The sequence below is a fragment of the Pogona vitticeps genome, chromosome 1 (assembly GCF_051106095.1).
Source record: "Pogona vitticeps strain Pit_001003342236 chromosome 1, PviZW2.1, whole genome shotgun sequence".
Lineage (NCBI taxonomy): Eukaryota > Metazoa > Chordata > Lepidosauria > Squamata > Agamidae > Pogona > Pogona vitticeps.
This window is the reverse complement of record NC_135783.1, coordinates 112,122,350-112,136,549: the sequence shown is the minus strand read 5'-3', so window position 1 is coordinate 112,136,549 and position 14,200 is coordinate 112,122,350. Positions and strand designations below refer to the sequence as shown.

General features: G+C 39.0%; 1 protein-coding gene across 2 annotated transcripts in view; it reads left to right on the top strand.

Moving 5' to 3' along the window:
- The window catches only part of TTK (TTK protein kinase), a 71,137-nt gene extending 57,391 nt beyond the window's left edge, over positions 1 to 13,746 (top strand). For both annotated transcript variants that reach the window (XM_072999284.2, XM_072999290.2), the window contains exons 20-23: positions 4,977 to 5,153; positions 8,286 to 8,376; positions 8,583 to 8,680; positions 12,951 to 13,746. In XM_072999284.2, coding sequence (XP_072855385.2) covers positions 4,977 to 5,153; positions 8,286 to 8,376; positions 8,583 to 8,680; positions 12,951 to 13,040 — 456 coding nt within the window. In that variant the 3' untranslated portion in view covers positions 13,041 to 13,746. The remainder of the gene's footprint in view (positions 1 to 4,976; positions 5,154 to 8,285; positions 8,377 to 8,582; positions 8,681 to 12,950) is intronic.
- Positions 13,747 to 14,200: the final 454 nt, after the last annotated feature.

Sequence of the window (14,200 nt, the reverse complement as noted above, 5' to 3'; positions counted from 1 at the left end):
ATCAGATGAAGAAAGAAATCAGGTTGTTTGACCAAAAAAATAGATGTAAAAGAGAAAATAGCATAATTAAAATGGAGATAGGCAGACCACACACCATTAGACAATTAGATGGGGAGTGGAATAAAGAAATGCATCTGCGTGGGATTGCAAGATGGAGTAGAGTGAGACTATAAAAATGGATGATATCAAAAGATCAGCAGGACTCCATTTGATGGCTTAGAACAGTGCAAAACAAATTTATGGAAGCAATAAAAAGGGGGGGGGTGAGGCCCGTATCCAATAATGGACATCAGTGAACTAATAAGAATGGTGAGGGAAGGGGAAGATTCTTTCAGGTGTAATGAACATTCTGTGGTTTCTATTAGACATTTGAATAGAGGCTATCATATGTATGTTATATATTTAACCTATACAATCAGCAAAGCAGAAAGACTTCAAATGCAGGCTAAACATCATTTGGACTTACACTAGGCTTGTATACACTTACACTGCTTTTAAAAAGAAGAAATGCCTCTTGATCTGTCCTGATTTAAACTTGTAGCTAATGAAGGGGGGGAATCCTTCATTGTTAAACAACAATAAATCCAAAACATAAAGTTCATTGTTTGTACACTGTGCATTTTCTGAGTATTTCTCAGAAGAACTTTATAAAATAGGCCAGTATGTTATCATCTCCATCTGAGAGGGAGAGACAGGGGCAGAGTGAATAACAAATTTTATTATTTTGGGAAACTGGTCAAACCAAAAATATGTGGGGTTTCTTTTTCAACTTTATTTTTAACAGAACTCGGAAATATCACATTAAGAATAATATATCAGCTTGTTGAGGGCATTTTTAAATAATGAGGTAAAACTATTGAGCCCCATACATCTTAATTTTTATGTATTTTTATTTATCCTAATAAGATATTATTTTGTTCCTTCTTTTGCCCTTACGTTTGTAGTTGAAATCAAGGAGTTATTTGAAAGCCTAGATATGTTCTATAATGAAATAAGTTGTAATTTGCAGTCCTTAAAAGCTCTGCATAGCCCTATGGTGCTCAGGCCTTATGGTTTCTTACAAAAATTACAAGTAACAGCCAGGCTTCTGCTAGTTACAGGTTTTAAGAGCAAATCACTACAATTTAAGAATCTAGTGTAGGCATTTCTTATCACACACCAACCACATGCCTTCATCCCCTCCCTTTCCACATTGTGGCACTTTACTGTTGCACATTATGGCAGTGGAGTTGCACTGATTTAAACAAGTGATTGGATTCTGGCCGAGGTAATTATGAACATAACAAATTAAACGGTTTCACCATTAATGCTAGCCACAATGGTTTAACTTTTTGAACTCATTGTTAAGCTAATATTCTAATTTTTAAAAATGAGTTTAACAAACTAATTATTATTATTATTATTTTTGTTGTTGGTGGTGGTAGTAGTAGTAGTAGTAGTAGTAGTAGTAGTAGTAGTAGTAGTTTTATTTATATGCTGCATTTCTCCCAACAAGGGACCCAAGGCGGCTCACAACATTAAAATTCATACAATTTAAAAACACAATAAGTTAAATCATAAAAGATAAATTAAACAATATATGGTTTAAAATACAATTACAAGATTAAAATGTTATGCCACATTCTTTTATTTTAGAACAGCCCATAGTTTTCATTATTCAGTTTTTCATGATCTGTCAACAACTTCATTATAATGTAAAGGTAAAGGTTCCCCTTGACAACTTTTGTCCAGTCGTGTCCGACTCTAGGGGGCGGCGCTCATCCCGCTCTTCAAGCCATAGAGCCAGCGTTTGTCCGAAGACAATCTTTCCGTGGTCGCATGGCCAGTGTGATTTAGACACGGAACGCTGTTTTCCTTCCCACTGAGGTGGTCCCTATTTATCTACTCGCATTTGCATGCTTTCGAACCGCTAGGTTGGCGGGAGCTGGGACAGGCGACGGGTGCTCATTCCGTCGTGTGGATTCGAACTTACAGCTGCTGGTCTTCTGACCCTGCAGCACAGGCTTCTGCGGTTTAGCCCACAGCGCCACCACATCCCTCCATTATAATGTATAAATCACAAATAAATATTTGGTATGCTCAAGTAGCCAGAATTTGAAATATGTCTCTACTGCCTTTTCCTTTACTGAATTCAGCTTGTACATCTGGCATTTCTTACTCCGGACATGAGAAAAGTCATTGTTATAAAATAAAATGTTGAGCATCACTTAATTTTCATGTTTAATGTATTCTATGCTTACATATGAAGGGACGTGGTGGCACTGCGGGTTAAACTGCAGAAGCCTCTGTACTGCGGGTTAAACCGCAGAAGACCAGCAGTCGTAAGATCGAATCCACGTGATGGAGTGAGTTCCCGTCACTTGTCCCAGCTCCTGCCAACATAGCAGTTTGAAAGCATGTAAACATGCAAGTAGATAAATAGATACCACCTCAGTTGGGAAGGTAATGGCGTTCTGTGTCTACTTGCGCTGGCCATGTAACATGGAAACTGTCTTTGGACAAACACTGGCTCTATGGCTTCGAAATGGGGATGAGCACTGCGCCCTAGAGTTGGACACAACTTACCTTTACCTATACTTACTGCAGTATTTGGAATATAGTTGCCTTGGGACTGGAATGTATATTGAATGTTTCCAGTCTGTGGGCTGTTGTTTTGCCTTAACTTTAGAATTCTGATAGATACACAGTCTCTGTATCTTGAAATAGTTCTATTGATGACTTGTCTATTCCTGGTGATTAATTTCTTCCAACTGCTTTGTCAGCAGCTTTTACTTCCCTTTCCAAAATGTCAGATTCTTCACTCAAGGATTGTTAACTGAATTAATCCCTAATTCTTGCCCCTCTTTTATATACATTGATTACATTGCTTTAAAATTCTCTTTGTTCTAATCAGATATGTTAACTTGTTGATCTTAAAACATCCTTAATTTTGCATAAATTTCCATTTTATTCTTCAGTGATATGCTAGGGAATATTTGTTTTTTCCTCTTTTGTTATTTTCTGTTTCTTTGCAATAACATCATAGTTCTTTTTGTCTGCATATTCCAATTTCTGAAAAGTTGCATTTAAGATGGTAACTTTGTTTCTGTCACCTTTTACTTTTGCTTCTTTCCTGTCATTAAATATTTGAACTACCATCTCCAAGCGAGCTTTCTTTGTTGATTTTAATTTGTGAGTTTAATAGCAAAACAGAAAGTAGAAACTGTAGCTGCTCATTAGTCCTTCACCTTTCCTGCGACAATAAATAGCTGTCCTGGTGATCATATGAGTCAGTCTTGTTGGCTGCTTATTCTGGCTTTTAAAAACTTGGGGAAATCATTAAATGATGAAATATTTTCTCTTGTGCAAAATTTGTCACCTGTGGAGACTTTCTTACTCAGTCTAATATTACAACTAGTAGTGCTCTGTCTGTTTTCTCACCAAGTCAGGATTCTCTCAGCAGCCCAGCTTTACCACAGCTTTATGAAGAAATGAAATATTTCTTTCCCCCCTCTTCTTTCTCATTCAGTTGTTGGGTTCTGTTGCCCAGGCTTCAACCCAGAAATACTAGATAAAGATTCACAGTTGAATGCTAGAGTAGGGACTACCTTTGAGTATACAGTGGTGCCTCACTTAACGAGCGCCCCGTTTAACGAAGAATCCGCATAGTGATTTGTTTTTTGCAATCGCAAAAGCGATCGCATTGTGATCTTTTTAATGGCAAAAAATCGCTTTGCGACGATCGGTAAGCTGTTTCACTTACCGATTTCCGCATAGCGATGTTTTCAAAACAGCTGATCGGCTGTTCCAAAATAGCCGCTGGAAAAAATGGCCGCCCGCAGTGTTTTTGCGCCCATTCCTCGCATACCGGGCAGCGAAAATGGCGGCCGTATGGAGGATTTTCGCATAACGGTGAGTTTTAAGCCCATAGGAACGCATTAAATGGGGTTTAATGCATTCCTATGGGCTTTTTCTTTTCGCATAGCGACGAATCCGGATTATTGTTGCTATGCGGGGCATCACTGTACAGTTTATTCTGAATAGCTAGTCTGTCATCCAACATTCAAATACAGTTGTGTACTGCAGTTATAACATGACATGCAGAACCTCTAGTAGCTTATGACTCTTGCCAAGTGCAGGTACTACTGAAATCTTTCAGACACCTGAATCTTTGTATCAGCTTCTTGTTTTTGTCTGTAGAAGGATACCTTTGGTGGGAGTGGGGAGGGAGTGTTCTGCCTGTCTTGAAAGCTGGTGCTCTTCTTACCTCCTTGAAATGGTAGTGAGCCACTACAAGTAATCTTGAAATATTCTCATTTAATTGCCTCTTACCTAAAGCAGTTGCACAAGGATATTGATGCTTATTCTTCTGGTAGTTCTTACAAAAGGCCCATTTGACCTCCTGAGATTCATGTATCTCAAATTTTGAAACTCTGTTGCAATATGCTCATATTAAAAGCTTATGTACAGATTCAGAAAGAGTAGCAAGAATAAAGCTTGTCAAGTCCTGCTGAAGTTGGATTTGAGTAACAGTACCGAAGGGCTAGATCACTAGAATTGCACAAACTTAAATGCAAATATTCCAGTGTAGCTGGTTTGTGGCTCAGTCAGTGTAAGGTGCTATGTAAATATCCTTAACATTTACTCAATTTCTTGTTATGCTTCATTGATGCATCAGTTTCCTAGTTTTAATAAATTGTTACTAAGTCATTGTAAACATTTTCTTTCAAAGCAATAATCTTACGAAACAGCAATTACATATTAAGAGAGTTATATATTTCTCACTATGACCAAACTGTGAACAAATTACTTGCCTTAGTAATTAATGCCTTTGACAGTATACATCATCAATTCATCACAGAGGGTTTCATCGATCAGGTAGCATAATACAGACACATTTCTTAATGTAGATTACATTGAATGAATGTTTTTCACAACAGCAACAAATGTGCAAGAAAACATTTTGGTTTTTTCCCCCTTCTGGCTTTTGTTTTCAGATAAGTCCCAAAAGTGATGTTTGGTCTTTAGGCTGCATACTATATTGTATGACTTACGGAAGAACTCCATTTCAGCACATAACAAACCAGATCACAAAGCTTCATGCCATAATTGACGCTAGTTATGAAATATCACTTCCTGAGATTGAAGAAGAAGATCTCCGGGATGTCTTAAAGGTAACCTCTCATTTTATTTTTATTTTTATTTTATTTTATTGGTAATACATTTGCTTTGTCACACTAAGTGTTAAATGGATTTTACATATGAAACAATTTCTTAATTTTAACTGGTTTGCATATGAGAACCATATGCAAAAGGAACTTCATAAGAGTGAGTTTTCTCATTTCTCCTTTCCTGTCTGCCATAACTTATCAAAAATTCTTTCAAATGGGGAGGGGGAGCTTACTAAACAAATTGAGGTGTGGCTTGTTGTTCTTAGGTAGCATTAAGTCTCCTCCAACATATGGTGACCTTATGAATGAGAGATCTCCAAAATGTTCTGTCCTCAACAGCCCTGCTCACCTCTTGTAACCTCAAGCCTGTGGCTTCCTTTAGGGAGTCAATCCATCTGATATTTGGGCTTCCTTTCTTTTTCCTGCTGCCTTCCACCTTTCTCAGCATGATTGTCTTTTCCAGAGAATCCTGCCTTCTCTATGAGCCCAAAATAAAATAGCCTCCATTTCAACATTTTTTCCTTCAGAAACATTTTTCCTTCAGGCTTGATTGATTGATTGATTGATTGATTGATTTATTTATTTATTTATTTATTTATTTATTTATTTATTTATTTATTTATTTATTTATTTATTTATTTCCCCAAAACAAATATAAAAATACAAAATACTTACAAATACAATCTAAGCCACAGTGCTCCCCTTTACCCATGGGACCCTTGGGAACAATACTTTTAATACGAACCTCCTTTCCAAAATTGTATTGATTGTTGTTTAGAGGCTTTCCCCTTTCCTTTCACTAATACAAATTCAACAAATCTACCCCAAATAGCATAAAAATATTTGAACTTATTTCCCCTCTTTGCATCTTAAGTTCAGTAGTCAATTTATCATTTAGCAAATGAATGGCTTGATTTGATCTAGGTCTTGTTTATCTTTCTGGCAGTCTAGGGTATCAGCAAAGCTCTCCTCCAGCACCACATTTCAAACAAATCTTTTTTTTTTCTCTGTTAGCCTTCTTCACTGTCCAGCGTTTACACCCATACACAATGATTAGGAATACAAGAGTATGGATGATTTTGGCCAGTCTTCTTTCACTAAAAATTGTTTCAAGTCATTGCTGCTTTCTGCCAGTAAGATGGTGTAATCTGCATCTCTTACATTACTGAGGCCTATTCCACCTATTTTAGAAGAAGCCGAGTAAGACAAGGGATCAGTCTCCTTTGACTTGCAGGTCTCCTGTATCTACTTCTGCCTCTGCCATGTCCTTCTTCCTGCCCTGTGTAAACCCTCAGTGCTAGCCAGACCTTTGCTAGCTGCTGCTCTGTGCATGATGGAACGTGGTGTGGCATTGTCCCCTCCTGCTGCTGCTGCTGCTTAATAGCCATTGCTTGCTACTTAAGAGTACAAGATGGTTGCTAGAATGTACTCCTTCTTCCACAAGGAGGCAAACTTATAGTGGAGCAGATTCTTTAGTTTGCTGGCCAGGGCCACCACTTCAGGCCAGAAAAAATGCTGTTCTTCCTCTTTGGAAACCCCCGTCCAGCTAGACTGTCCCCTCATTATGCCCTCCATCATGCTAACCAAGCTCTGACCTAGGATGGCTGTAACCTCACTAAGGACTTGTGTTGCACTCTCAAAACTTTGGAAGACAGAGACCACTTTGACCCATAATGTTCCACTTTTCTCTGCCCAGAGAAGCAGCCATACCAATGGCAGTCTTCTGTGCCAAATGATGGAGTGCTGTTTGCTGCTCTAGCATTCTTTCAAGTAGGTAGAAAGTGGCATTTCATCACGCTGCCACATCTTGAATTAGGTAGTAGAGTAGCAATCCCCATTTTTTCTTTTCCTTGGCTGCAACAGCTCACTGTCTAGACTCTGGTGAAAGTACCCTACCACCTTTCTGGCCCACTCCATTATATTAGGCTTGCATATATCTACCATATCCTGCAAAGACCCAACTAAAAACTTGGATTTTTAAGCAGGCCTTCCCTCCAGTTAATACTTAATTTTTCCTGTTCACTTATGTTATTTTTTCCATCTTGAAGAATCTGTTTATTGATTTATATTTCTCTATCTTGGTATATTTGTATGTTATTTTTATTTGTTTGGAAGCCGCCTAGAGTGGTCGCAATGACCATATAGGTGGGGTATAAATTAAAATAAAATAAATAAATAAATAGTCGTAGTGTGTCCTTCAGAGCTTCTTGAACATTGTGAGCTGTGTAGCTACACTTCATCACAGCCACGTTCAACAAGGCCCACTTACTGTATATCCTGCCCTTGTGTTGCCCTATGCCCTATGCATGATGCCTCCATCTCCCACCAGTGTTCCGTCAGAGAGAAACAGGCATGTTTTACACCAAGATGTTGCCTACCATCCCAATATAGATCTGACACCACCCTGGGTGTAATGTGGTGTGGCACTTGGAGTGATTTTTGCATCCGTATATAAGGATCAGCCACACTACACCTCAAGCAACCCTGACAATCAGGAAAAGGAAAACAACAACAAACCCCTTTTCTTGTCTCTTCCTCCATGCCTCACTTAAGCTGTATAACGATCTTGAGAAATGGAAAGTTTCCTTCCTGCTTACCTGTGAATGGAGGGGGGAGGAAGTTTTCTCTTTCTTTTTAATTGTTGTTAACTGACCAAGTGCATCATGCTTTTTTAAATTGCTGATGTGTTACCAACAATTAGAAAGAAAATGCAAACTTCCTCTCCACAGCTGATCAGCAAGGAGGATTGTAAGTGGCTTAAGCAACAAAACAACTTAAGCCATTTGCTTTGGTTCAGTTCCAGTGATCATACATGCTGGAATCAAACCAAAATGGAGGGATCCTACCAGGACTCAGAAAGATACAGGTAGACCTTGGTCGAAGACAGACTGGTTCACAATGGCACACACATGGTGTGCTTGCCAGGAAAATGAGTAATCCAGTTCATCCTTAAACTAGATTAAACTGCAGGACAAACACTTGTCTAGTTGCACCCTAAGTCTTTTGCTGCAAGGCATTACTATAATCTGATGTAAAATGTAAAAAAGTTGTAACAGTCTTCAGAAATCTGAGTCTGTCTTTTTGAAAGTTTTATTTTCAGACTCATGCAAATATGTCCATTTTTTTTCTTTTCAGCGTTGCTTAGTAAGAGATCCTAAACAAAGAATATCTGTCTCTGAGTTGTTGGTTCATCCTTATGTGCATATCCAATCCAGTTCACTAACAGGTAACTTTAGCTTTGTATTCAAATTTTATTTTGCTATGTCACTTAATTTCATACAATTATTTGTTACAAAAGTGAACTTCTGTGTTCATTCTATTGGTTAACGTTTCATTGACCATAACATGCCTGTTAGCCTTAGATAGTCTCCAATGTTTCACAGAAAATAGTGCCTGTACATAGCAAGAATAACCAATTTTTTTATTTTTCAGGGCATTCTGATACAAAAGGTACAACAGAGGAAATGAAACGTATCCTTGGTCATCTTATTGGCTTGAATTCACCTAACTCAATTTCTAGAGCTGCTAGAGTAAGTGACGTTTAAACAATAGCAGAATTAGTAATGTAGTCTTTAGAACCTTTAGCAATGAAGTAACTAATTCCTGTTTACAGGTCATTTTGGGCAAGAGAAATATATGGGCTCTGGGTATGGGAAATGCACAGTGGGAAATGGTATTGAGAATTGGTGGTAGTTGAAGAAAATAAGATGTGATGCAACAAGAAATGTATTGCTGATAAAGTAATGGGTCTTAAAAAGGAAGATCAATGTTCTTTGTGGTGTCTGTGAATCACACATTTGGGTTTTTCTGTGCCTGCGCAGAGACCTTCAGAATATTCTAGAACCTGAAAGAGTTTATTAGTCCATGATCCCTACACTGTGCATGATTCCCCAACCACATGCAACTCCTCAGATCCATTTTAGCCACTGCTGAGATAGCACCTTGGGAGTGTTTTGAGAGCCTTTATATTTTACCTCACTTTCATAAAATGTGATTTCTCTTAGTTCTTACCTGTGTTTGCTAGTCCTTCCTTCCCAGTCTTCTGAATTTGTCTACCAAAAAAAAGGTGTTCATGAGTTGTAGTTTGTCATTCCACAGCCTTCCTGCCTTTTTAAGGCCTCATTGGGCCCATTAAAAAGCAAAGCAAAGTGTGCTGCTTATGTACCGCCCCATAGTGCTTCAAGCACTCTCTGGGTGGTTTACAAGTTAATTATGCAGGCTACACATTGCCCCCCCCCCAGCAAGCTGGGTACTCATTTTACTGACCTTGGAAGGATAGAAGGCTGAGTCAACCTTGAGCCGGCTACCTGGGATTTGAACCCCAGGTTGTGAGCACAGTTTTGGCTGCAGTACAGCGGTTAAACCATTGCGCCACGAGGCTCTAAAAAGATGCATAATTTGCTCCAGCAAGATCTCCATCACTGATGGACACTAAATGTTTTAGTTGTCTTCGTGAGGGGCATCAGACTCAGAATTGCCAGTTTTGTGAAAAGTTTACTAAGGTAGCCATAAAGAACAGACAATCACAGTCGAAGTCCTATGTTTGGGAGAAATTGCTAAAAGTGATGGATACCATGGCAGCCAGGCATCTTCTGTTCTGCCAATTTCAATTTTCAAAACTCCATCAAACAGAGCCTTATGGAGGCAGTTTAAACAGTGTCTGAATTTTGGGAAACTCTCTGACATTCCTTCACAAGTCTCAGATCCTGTACACCAAACCGGACTCTTGAAACCAAGAACAGACCTTCAACATGGAAATTGAAGTGTATACCTAAGTTGGCATCATCATTGGTAAAGAAAAGAGAATGAAGTCAGCTCTTACAGACATGCAATCAAAAAAGCCAAAGACTATCCAGAAGTCGGAGAAGCCCACAGCAAAGCCAACTTCTAAAACACCACCTTCAGTTTCCACCTCATTATCAAACACTTGAACAAGGAAGGTGAAGATCTGCTATGTTGCAAATCAGCCTCTGCGGACGAGATATCACAAGCTCAGTCACCAGCATTTAAGCACTCATGAGAGTGGAGCCACCTTGCATAAAGAGCCCTAAGTAAGCTTTTCATATACAGTGGTGCCTCGCATAGCGACGATAATCCGTTCCGGAAAAATCGCCGTTATGTGGAATCGTCGCTATACGGAACATAAAAGCCCATAGGAATGCATTAAAACACGTTTAATGCGTTCCTGTGGGCAAAAAACTCACAGTTCAGCAAAAATCCTCCATACGGCCGCCATTTTCGCTGCCTGGTAAGCGAGGAATTGGCGCGAAAACACAGTGGGCGCCCATGTTTTTTACCCGGTGGCCATTTTGGAACCGCCGATCAGCTGTTCCTAAAACATTGCTGTGCGAAAATCGGTAAGCGAAACAGCTTACCGATCATCGCAAAGCGATTTTTTACTATCTGAATCATCGCAATGGAATCGCTTTTGCGATCGCAAAAACCTAATCGCTATGTGGATTCGTCGTTAAACAGGGCACCCGTTATGCGAGGCACCACTGTATTGTGAGAGCCCAAAGGACACACACAGACAAATCACCTCCATACCATGCTACATTTTATCCTTCTTCCTCTGATTTGGTTGCCAATCTCAAGGAAAAGGGATCTCCTTCTCATAGGACAGGGGTCCCGGTTTGCAGACCGGTCTGGGTCTGTGGCCTTGGCAGGATTGGGCCATGGAGACAGATCTCCCACCACCCCTGCATGCACATACGCACACAAACACCCCATGCATACATGATGTATGCACGCCCTCCATGCACACATCCATGGATGGATGCACACACACATGCCTCTCCACATGCATGTGCGCCCCCATGCAATCACAGATGTACCCCCCCACATGCATGCTAAACCAGTCTGTGGTGTCAAAGAAGTAGGAGACCACTGTTGTAAGAGACATCACAACCAGCACGATGCCAAAGTGCTGACTAAAGAGAGAATTCATTCTGCACCTTACTTTTACGGTACAGTGCCACATTTTTATCCCAGCCAGGAATGACATATTTCACCATTATCCTTCTATAACTACCAGGGGGTGCAAGGGAATAAACCATAGTGCGCGCGCACACACACACACATACATCCAGCCATAAATTACTATTTGGCATGACAATGTTTCTAGTTATGGTCATGTCAGCTCAGAGGAATAGTGACCTAGGTGCCTTTCAATGTCATCTACCTTTTCTGCAATTCTGTAAGGACCAAATGATGATGTTCTCTGACCTATGATTCCTACTTAAGGTGGTTTTGAAATTTTCATCTCAGCCAACCTATAATATTGCCTGCTTTCTTTCCATTTCCAATTTTGGATTTAGAAATATATATATTGGAGGTTCACGGAACCTTGGTCTTTTACACATTCAGAACTAAACAGTTCCAGAAGTCTTTTATTCTCTGTGAGCTCCCAAGGATCTAGAAAGGGCAAATGTCAAATCTCAATGTTTATCCAATGGATAACCTTAACTTACTAAATAGTTTTTAAAAATTTAAAAATGTCCTCAATTTTGAAAGCATTTGACTGGAGCAATTATTGCTCCTATGCCATTCCTTAAAGGTGGTCAGTTGAGAAAGATTTGTAAAGCAGCAACGTGGTCTCTACTTGATTTTCATCAAGCATTCTAGATTGGATATTAGAGCAAAGTTAGATGCTACTTTTGGCAGAGCAGTCATTTCTTCTGTTTTGGTGTGACATCCCACCAGTTAGTAAGTACAGTATACTTGGTACTCACCCTAAGGTGTGAGTCACAGTGATCACAAAGAAGAAGGACAGGTTGCTTACCTGTAACTGTCGTTCTTTTGAGTGGTTATCTCTGAATTCACACAACCCACCTGTCCTCCTTCAGTCTTGCCACACAAGTGCATGTTTTATCAATGGCCAACTGGGGGGAATGGAGAACTAGCAGGGTGGGGAACATGTGCAGTTTAAAGAGTGTGGACTGAATGTTCTGAAGACTGTTCTGCACAGGTGCAGAGAAACTCAAATGTGTGAATTCATAGATGATCACCTGAATAACTACAGTTACAGGTGAGCAACCTGTCCTTACGATAGTGGATGCCATAGGAAGTGGCATAGAAGAGTAAAGTTTGAGGTGACAATTTTTTCAAAAAAAGCAAGAACAAATGGAATCCAACAGCTTTATAATCCTTAAATAAGGAATTCACAATTAAAATATTCCCAGTTAATTAAATAATACATGCTTCCCCCGCCATCTGGTAGATGCCTTTGGCAAATTTATCCCCTCTGGTGGAGGTGCTGGTTGTTATTTGGATGGAACCTATGTTTTCAGTTCCCCTAAAATACTTAGTTGCTTTCATCAATAGTGCCAAGTACAGTATGTTAACTGTGTTCAAATGATTTTAACAAAAAGGGGTCACAAGTAGATTCATGGTTTCAACCTTGGCACTGAGGGAAATGACTCGCAATGAATGCACTCTAGCCTATAATGTGTGGCTAGTTGGTGGAACCCAATCTAATCACTTATTCACAGGAATGGCTATTTTTAATTTTATATGCCACTTATGAGATATATACAGTTGGGTTTATCTCATAATATTTAACCTCCTCTGTTGAAGATAGTGGTGAAAGAAGAAAAGGAGTGAATATCTGAGAGTTGCGAATGGTGGGTAACAGTTTGGGAAAGGTGGATGAATGTGAATATTGGGGAATATTAATGTATATACTTTAAGGAGGAAAGCAAATTATCTAGTTAAAACTCCTGTGCCTGCTCCCTCCCCTTGAAAAAGTTCTGAAAAGAAAGATGACCTGTGACACTTTATTTTCTTTTTTTTTAATTTCAGACTTTATATGAGCAGTGCAACAACGGCAAAGGTTTAGACGTGTCTGCTTTTGCAAACTCTGATGATCAAAAATCCCGGAGCACAAAGTGATATGTAGAATTTAGTTTTTACAAATATCAGCAAAAATAAAGGATACTATTCTAGACAAAGGCTGTTGTTCCTATTTAAACAAATCTGTCTGGCTTCTCAAAAGTCTGTGGGATCAGCTAAAGGTTTTTCGCCATTTGTTCATCCAATATTTGTGTATCAGTCTTAATGGAACGGATAGTCCTGCTATATAATTGTAACGGACTGGGTCAATACTACTGTATTTTGATAGAAAATACATGTTCGGGACTTCTTAAAAGATTATATTTGGCTGTGGTTCCTAAAATACAGCAAAAGATGTTGACTTTGTTGTAAGCCAGTGTTGGACAAAACACAATCCCTCAGATGTTTTGGCTTTCAGCTTCCATCAGCAGTAGGCAGTGGTCAGCTGGCCCACAACATCTGGGTGGCCACTTCGTTCATCACTGTTCTACTACTTATCCATATTTATCCTGAAAAGTAAATTCATCATTTCTTTCCCATCAGATATAGTTAAAATAATAATTTTCAGATATCTCTGGTGTGAAAACTATATATGATAGTTTTACAGTTCAGCTCTTTTTTACTTCATCTTATTTTATTTTGTACATACTACCATGTAGTTTCAGTTTATAATGTTTCAGTTTATAAATGACACTGGATATCTTGGTGAACATGCAAAAAAAAAGAACCTTGTAAATACAAATAAAAATGATTTATATTGTGTTAATCCTCTCCAAGTGTGTTTGTTAATAAACAGAAAATATTAATAATAATTGAAATAATAAACCTGTCCAATCTATCCTACTCATCTCTTATACTTTTTCAAATTCTGTAAACAGGTTCTTCATTACTGTCAGGTTTTTAGAGGAAGTTTTCTTTTAACAACTTATACTGGGCAGGGAGAAAACTCTATGGTATATTATGTTTTCATTGCAGCTAGCTTTCTTTCTCCCCCCCCCCCCCCAATTCTTGGAGACCCTGGCCACTGTCCTGTGCTTTGTTATCTTCGGTCCCAGCTTCTGTTTCTGTACCTGCTGTAGCCTGTGTTGTTGGTGGTAACGAAAAAGCAGAGCTTTTGTGTCACCAACAATGTTCTCCACTTGTCTCAGATAACTTTATTCCTTGACGTCTATGTATTCATTTTTAAATACTCAGAGAACACAGAACAGAGAGTTTGAGGT